The 8279-nt window shown below is 40.5% G+C and overlaps 1 protein-coding gene across 1 annotated transcript; it reads right to left on the bottom strand.

The window, feature by feature from the left end:
* Positions 1-3699: 3699 nt before the first annotated feature.
* Positions 3700-7745, bottom strand: LOC147618675 (growth-regulating factor 6-like). Its single transcript, XM_086773711.1, has 4 exons — positions 6930-7745; positions 6133-6303; positions 5490-5874; positions 3700-5043 (listed from the first exon to the last, which is right to left on the bottom strand). Exons 1-4 carry the CDS (start codon positions 7489-7491, stop codon positions 4068-4070), a joined length of 2094 nt encoding a protein of 697 aa, XP_086629837.1. The 5' UTR covers positions 7492-7745; the 3' UTR covers positions 3700-4067.
* Positions 7746-8279: the final 534 nt, after the last annotated feature.

The raw sequence follows: 8279 nt of genomic DNA, 5'->3' as shown, positions 1-8279 counted from the left end.
CCAATAACAAGAGAAGGAAGCTCAATATTGTAAAGATGATGTATCACTTCTTATTATGAATACAATACAATTTTTGCAAACTTATTTTTATCAAGTATATCATTGTTTTTTCTAGTTTGTACCATCAATGTTTTTGTGAATGCATCAGAAATGACCCTGGGAGCCTAGGGGAGCAGTGCCAGAACAATGCGAATTTTGAGCTTGCACCGTTGCTATAGAGCCCAAATTCGCACTGTTTTGGCACATCTTCCCCACCCCTTCAAGAGCAATTCTGATGCATTGGTGGATGACAAATAATGTATTTTTACACATGATTAAAGGTATTTTTATCTTGTAAATTATTGAATTTTTTGTACTCAACTTGATTATAAATGCATCAAAAATGATTCTGAGTGGCTGGGGGAGCAGTGCCAGCACAGTGTGAATTTTGAGCCTACACCATTGCTGTAGAGCCCAAATTTGTACTGTTCTGGCATAGCTTCCCCAGCCCTCCAGGAGCAATTTTGATGCATTGGATAACAAATAATGTATTTTTATACATGATTAAAGGTATTTTTATTTTGTAAATTATAATTTTTATAATTTACAAAGACTTAAAAAACTTCAAATTGGGAAAAAAAGCTCCAATTTGTGGGCTATAGATGCTTCAATTTGAAGTTACTGGTTCAATTTTACGAAAATCCCCGAATATTACAAATTACAACTTCAATAAGATAATTTTTAACTAATTTTTTAAACGCCCCAAATTTTATCAATGTTGGAGTGGTTATTTATTAGACAATTTTTACCTTGATTTTGAAAACCCCCAAATTATGGGTATTGGAGAGGCTTCAATTCATGCTTAGTATTGAAATTTGAGAAAAACCCCTAAATTCTTGTGATGTAGATGATTTTCCTGGATTTTAAGAAAAACCCCAAGTTGACGTAGAATTTGCTACTCAGATGGTGTGGCATTGCTTTACGTGGCAAAGGGCCTAAGATGATGTGTACGATGGCACATAACGAATCTAGGTGAGGGCAATAGATTCGCTTTGGTGTGGCACAATTGGTGCACATCAACACTGGTCGGGGGGGAGAAAGCAAATAACGAATCTAGGTGAGGACAATAGATGATGTGTACGATGGCATAGATAACGAATCTAGGTGAGGGTAATAGATTCGCTTTAGTGTGGCACAATTGGTGCACAACAGCACTGGTCGAGGGGAGAGAGCAGTGCCTGCACACTAGAAGTGCTTGCTCATTAGTGGCCAAGAGTGCATATCGTCAATAGTCGATAGTGAACATCATGTGAAGTCGCCAATGGTCAAGTGGTTGTTGACAAGTAGTCTTGGTGCTTTTGCAAACGTGGAAGATGGCCGAATTATTGTTGACACAACCAGAGGTAAGGGATAGGTGGACGAGCAACGTAGACGATTAGTTAACCACACTACTCTGATACCATATTGGTACAGCTTTAGTTCATAGGAAGTGAGAAAGAAGAGCTATGGAGGGTGATATGTATCCATAGTGCAGCAATAGAGGTCCACAGAGAGAGAAATCGATGAACTTTAGAGAGAACACAAATCTACATGATTCAATGATGTTGATTATATTAGTTCAAATCAAGTACATGCTTTTGTAGGTTGTAAACCTTATTTTTTGACACTTACATATCACACTCACATACGGGAACATGACTACACTTATCTTATCCAGATATAAGGAGTGTTCACGCCTTAGCACGTGTTCACACACATATACATGGATGAGGTTACACACGCACAAGCTGGACACACACACACACATTCACTTAGCCCTTTAGGGGCAATGCATACACACAAGAGCTCCAACAAGTTCATCATCTCTTGCTATCACTCTCAAGTTCATGTATTGACATTTAGCTTCAAACTTTGGAGGGGTTATCTAAAGTAACACAACAAAATACTTTCTTCAATCTTCATATTCAATCATTGTTACAAAACATTCATCATCAGATCCATATTCTAGAACTTCAAGAAAAATTGAAGATCAAAATAGCAAAAATTCTCAATTACCAAGTTTACAAAACTAGATAAATAATCTTCAATGAGAGAATCAAACCTCCAAAATAAACACTTAAACAGATCTCTAGGAATTCAAAGCAAACATAGGACTTCCTAAGTATTGATTAATTATCAATACAAGGAGCTAGGAAGAAAAGGAGTCAAGCAATAAAGTAATTAATATTACTTTTTGAACATATCTTTCTTAATAATATGTTATTTTATGTATCTTTCTTAATAATATGTTAATTTTAGTATCTTTCTTAGTAATATGGTTTTGAATATATCTTTCTTAGGAATATGTTATTTTTAATATCTTTCTTAGAAAGAAAGAAAGTAAAGTGAAAATTTTGAATATTCTATATCTTTTCAATAATATGTTACTTTTACATTGTGAGATTATTCTTGTTTCTTAATAGCATCCTTTAATATCAAAGATGTAGAGAGTCTAAGATTGTGAAGATAAATCTCCTAATATAATTGTAATAACGCTCCACAAATTCTCAAATATCTTCGAGACTCAAGGAGAAAAGAAATATGAAAACTTGTGGTGATGATGTACTTAAAGATATTAGAGTCAATACAAAAATAAAATTTTGTTTATGCCTTTGATAGAGATGGGATAAAAATATGATGCTCTTTATCACTCTATAAGAGATCTTTACGATATATATATACAGTTCATTTCCAAGGATATTATAAATATATGTTTCTAAAGCTAAAAGAGATGTGCATGTAAGTCTCCATAATATACTTTATCTTACACATTTTTAGTATTACAAAATCAGAAGCAAAAACAACTTGCAACAAATCTAGTTGGAGATTTTTTTAAAAAAACCATTACATCACAAAAGGTGTTCTTTAACATTCACAAGGAGATACGAGTTTTCAAGCTTTTAAAAGAAAATTAGTCTATTCTTGAATATGGAAAAAATACAAGAGAAGTTGATATGCTTCTACAAAATCTCTCTAGAAGGTATTTATCTTAATGAGCTAATGGTGTTTTTATGTTGGACCTAACTTATTAATAGCTTTCAATACTGGTACATTAAAGAATATGGAAGCCTCTCGAGATGGAGTGCATAAGGGAGGGAGAAATCTCTCATTGGAGGGCTTGTGGTGCATTTTCCAAGAGGACAAGCATGGAACTAGAAGTGGAGGTGGAAACAATGTATTGGAAGAGCTCTTTCTGTGGCTTGACATCGCATGGGGGGGGGATCAAGAGGAGTGCAAATTACGTAAGAATGCAAAGGATCATACTGAAGAGAACATTCCAGCTTAGCTTACATAACTAGGGAATTTTTTTGAATAGGAAAGTAGACAAAACAGAGAAAGGAGGCATTCTCTCTCACTCTCTCTCTTCTACGTAATTCAATACGTTAACATACTCTCAAATCTCTGCATATTAGCATGTGCTACGTTTTAAATGAACACGAGAAAACCAGACGTGCGAGCCCAAGCATTATGTAATGGACATGAGAAGACCAGACATGTTAGCCTAAGCATATTCTAGTGGGGCATGCCTAGCAAGGGGACCAACCCAACTTCCTACTCACTTAACCCTGAAGAAGACTGCACTAAATCAAGTGAAAATGGCATTTTAGGTTTAGTGAAGCAAAGATGCTTTGAGCAGTTCCGCTTTACGTAAGCTGAGTACAAGGTTGCCACCATGGGTTATAAATTTAAAAGATAAAACTAGAAAGTAGAGTTGTCATTTGATTAATGAAGCGTAACTGTGACATCTGATCCACACATAATAGAGAGAAAATGTTAAAGCTTTGGAGGTCAGTTGTACAATAGAAGAGGAGAGCAAAAAACTTTAGGCCACGGGTCACCTCTGCATGATATAGAAGCCAGGTTTTTTTCCCAAGCATTTAGCTCCCTATACTCCAGAAAAAGCCAAGCTTTTTTATGTTGATTTTTGGCTGAGCATGCTTTTAGAATGAGAAAACTAAGCATGCTTTTTCTCATGAAAAAACTGGACAATGTCATGCTTTTGGCATGGAAAATCTAAGCTGGCCTTCTGATGATTACATGCAGAGAGGCTAGTTTGCAAGGTTGGCATGAGAGAGGGTGTCACAATTTTGAGCAGCTGAGTCTAGTTTAAGGGCCGACCTAGGGCTACTGGCGCTGCTGCTACTATCAGAGTAGGACCCAAATGTGGCCTTCATTTGGAGAACACCAGTAGGTGAGGCCAAGCTGGGGCTATGGCTATCTTTAATAGGGCTTGCATGGGGATCCCAACTCTCCTCTATCAAATTAAGGCACCCTGATTGATCCCCATCAGCATTGCTATTAGCATTAATATTATTAGTGTTGACAATAGCATTGTTTGATTGCAAAACCTCTCCCAATGGGCCTCCAATTGTAGGGCTATCCCATGCAATAGGCACCCAATTTGATGATCTATACCTCCCCTCATCTTTGCTACCTTTAGTCCCCACCGCCATGCTCAGCCCCATGCAGTGAGATGCGTCTACCTCTACCCCCACCATCTCTTCCTCCCCTCCAAATTTAGCCATGGATAGACTTAGCGGAGATGAGCTCTGTTTCAACCTTGTGTTAGACAAATTGGTGGAGATGGATAGATCTGTGTTGGACCTGCTCCGCTTGATTTGCTCTTCGGCGAGCTGATCAAACCATGATAAAGTTGGCGGTGCTGATTCTCTGGTGGCTCTAGGCGGCGCCCAATCGCCGACAAATTGGCGGAGAGCTAAGTTCTCGGCGTCTCTGGCGCTGTTGAGGCAGCTGAATGGAAATGCGGGCTGGCTGGTAGCACGCTCGGCTTGGACGATAGATTCCAAGTCCACTTGACTTTTCGCGGTGGGTAGGTTGTTGAACAATTTGGTGGTGGTGGTGGCGGAGGGGTGCGCCTTTAGCAGGTCCGCTATATTTGGCGGCTGTTGAGACTGGCCTGCTAAACTCCTCACAGAGAGAGAGCCCATGCTGTGGGCGTTCTCTAAAAGCCGTCTGAGACCCGATGGGTCCGATAATAACATACGGTTATCGTTTGTAACCGACCTGTAAACATGAAGTGGAGCATATGTTAAGTGGATTATTAAGGCTAATCAAACGTATGGCTATATTTTTAAGCACTTTTGCAATTTGAGCTTTAGACTACGTGTGATGAAGCAGTTTTCGAGGTAATACATTAGTGGTAGTTGAGAGAAAGCTTGAGAGTTTAGTTAAGCAAAAATAAGGGTAATTAAGCAAGAATATGGGTAATTATGGCTTGATCATCATAGAAAAAGTGTAAACAAGGCTTCATGTTTTTTTCCCGAGGTTATTAAGACTTGGTATAAAGCAAGAATGTGTGATAAAACTTGGTAATTAAGTAAAAAAGGATAGTTAAGCAAGGCAAGATTTTTGAACCACTACAGTAGCATGCAAATCCACAAGAGCAACACAAATAAGAGCAAAAGGGTAAAAAACCTTAAAAAATAGAAGCAAAAACAAATACTTTATACCTGCTTGCCTCATTAGAAGAAATTCCGGAAGGCTGCAAGGAGAACTGCAGCTGAGATTCTCTAGACAAACCACGAGGGATAGACTGGAATGTGAAGGGACTGGAAGGATTAGTCACTAATCCACTAGAATTAGCGTTACTACAAGTCGTAGAGGTAACATTAGGTCCTGCTTCAGCTGGATTAAGTGACTGATTAAGAGAATCATTAGTGGTAATTGCAGTGCTGATCTTGGCTCTGGAACGATGGCGCCCTCGATGCATGTGCCTTTCACAATACTTCTGGTCAGGCACTATCTCTCTAGCACACCTCCATTTCTTCCCATCTGTTCTTCTGCACCTCCCAGGCTCAGGATCTACATTGCCTCTAAGCCCAACGTTAAACCCTCCTGCACACACCAAGACTAGCGAAATGAAGATAACCCTACATGATAAACCTTAAATTAATGCTTTAAACCACAGTGCATCGTATCTTTGCCCGCGCACTCATGCACGGCCTAGACTTCGTTTATGTAGCTCATGCTCATGAATTCAGTACCGCTAATCTAGCACTAATTAGCCTAGCTACCCTGCCTCATATATATAGATAACAATCTCCTATTGCTAAATTTTAATGCTAATTAGTTCATTCGGCTCGCTTTAACCACCTGCATTGTTGATTGGCCCAGCTCCCAACCTTCCCAGCGATGCCACACTGTTGATAATTGGCAGCAGCAGAGCTGGCGGTGGGGTGACGCCCGCTGTAAAATGCTTGAACACGTAGGTCTGCTGTGTGAACTCGGCCCATTGCTCTGGTGTGAAGAGACTTCGGGATGGCCCTGCAAGAGAAACCCAGAGAATATTTGACATCACTAAATATATGTATATGTATAAATATATATGTATCTATATATATCTATACAGGTATGACTAATCACTACACTCAACTCGATGGCATGCGTCATAGCTAAGCATGTGGACTAACATATCATGCTAATGCTTCTCTCTCTCTCTCTCTCTCTCTCTCTGTCCCCCGCCGCCCCCCCCCCAAAAAAAAAAAGCAGATGCAGTGACAGGCAAAGCAGCTGCAGTCATTCTCGAGATTCATTTGGCCTAATTGCTGGGTTAGGACAAGACCACTAACGTGAAGCCAAGACCAGGCCATTACCTCCCTTAATTTCTAATCTTACACTAAGCCACCTTCCAAGGCTAATCAAACATTCCACTGAGCCAGCTTCGAAGGCTTCTCAAGCCAGCTTAACTTATAAAAATCAGTTAAAACCACCTTCTAAGGCTACTTAAACAAAGAAATACTACATTGTAGCTTAGGTTAAAGCCATATGCTGTTAACTACTTACTGAGAAATAATTAATGTATTACATAGCAATACTACAAAGCTTAGGCTACAGGCATAGTTGAGGCTATTAAGCACAGTACGAGTGGGTTATGAGACGTGTTTACATACCTGGGCTCAGGTTAGGCAAGCTCCCGTGAGCTCTTGCAGCGAAGGCAGCTTGTGCACTGGCTGCAGATAACATGAAGGGGTATCTAACATCTTCAAGAGCAGCAAAAGGGTATAATTTGCCTTGGGGAGCAGAAGAGAGGGAGCCACCAAGGAAGCCATTACTATGGAGACTATTGTTATTACAGGTGGGATTATTGTTTAGATACATCAGGCTGCTACTATCATTAAGGCTCATAGTTTGGGACTCTACAGCTGCGTGTTGCTGGGAGGACTCCAAACGAGCAAGCTTGAGCAGCCTCGTGTCAGCCGTGGCCTCAAACTCGCTTGCAGAGCGGCAATGCCTGCTGAGCTGTAAGGTGCTTGATCCAGCACCTGGGCTGGCATAGAGTAATGGATATTGCCCGTTTGTATAGTTTGGAGCTGTGTTTGTGTTGTTGCTGCAGCTACTGTTAGTGCCATCGCTGTGTGCAGAGGTCAAAGAGTTAATTGCACTGCAACTACTCCGCGATAAGGCAGCCGATTCATGAGTGAAGTCCATGAGAGAGGGAGAGAGAAACGACATAATTAAGCTCTTCAAAGTTTTGCTACAGCTCTCAAATCTTTCTCACAATAGAATGTGTTCATGGGAGGGCCCCAAGAAGAAGAAAATGGGAGAAGAAAATGGGAGGGCGAGGGGGAGTGGTGTGGGTCTAGGCAGCTTCTGTGGGGCACAGATGAGATGATGGCCCCGGTTATTGAAGGAGAGAAAAGTAGAAGTAGAGGAGGTACACAAAGAAGGGGGGGAAGGTAACAGATTTGTGTGCTCTTTGGTGGGTGGGGAAAAAAGACAAAAGTAGATGGACTACTAAGTAGGATATGGCGGTGAACCAGGAGAAGATAATGGTTGATGAGAGAGAGAGAGAGAGAAAGAGAAAGAGAACGGGAGAAGATAGGGTGGAGAGAGAGAGAGAGAGAGAGAGAGAGAGAAAGCGTACTAGTAGGGTATATCAATAGCGGAAGAAGATAGGGTGGAGAGAGAGAGAGAGAGAGAGTACTGAGTAGGATATATCAAGCGAGAAGAAGATGTTTGATGGATGGAGAGAGGGGGAGGAGAGAGAGAGAGTACTAGTAGGATATGGCGATGAACTAAGAGAAGATGATGTTTGATGGGGAGAGAGAGAGAGGGGGGAGAGGAGAGATATGAAGACGATAACCAATTGACAATGACCATGTGGAGAAGAAGTGGACAGCACTACTACTGCCACCTCCCCTAGTAAAGTTAGTCATGAGCTTACCTTCCAATGCGAAAATTTATACCTTTATCGATTTCGTAAAAGTCCATGCTTGCGTGGCTCCTCGATTTCTTAAGAC

This window comes from Cibotium barometz, chromosome 34 (assembly GCF_041138505.1).
Source record: "Cibotium barometz isolate CiBa-2024 chromosome 34, ASM4113850v1, whole genome shotgun sequence".
NCBI lineage: Eukaryota > Viridiplantae > Streptophyta > Polypodiopsida > Cyatheales > Cibotiaceae > Cibotium > Cibotium barometz.
Note: the sequence above shows the minus strand (reverse complement) of the source record. Positions and strands in the feature narration are given on the sequence as shown.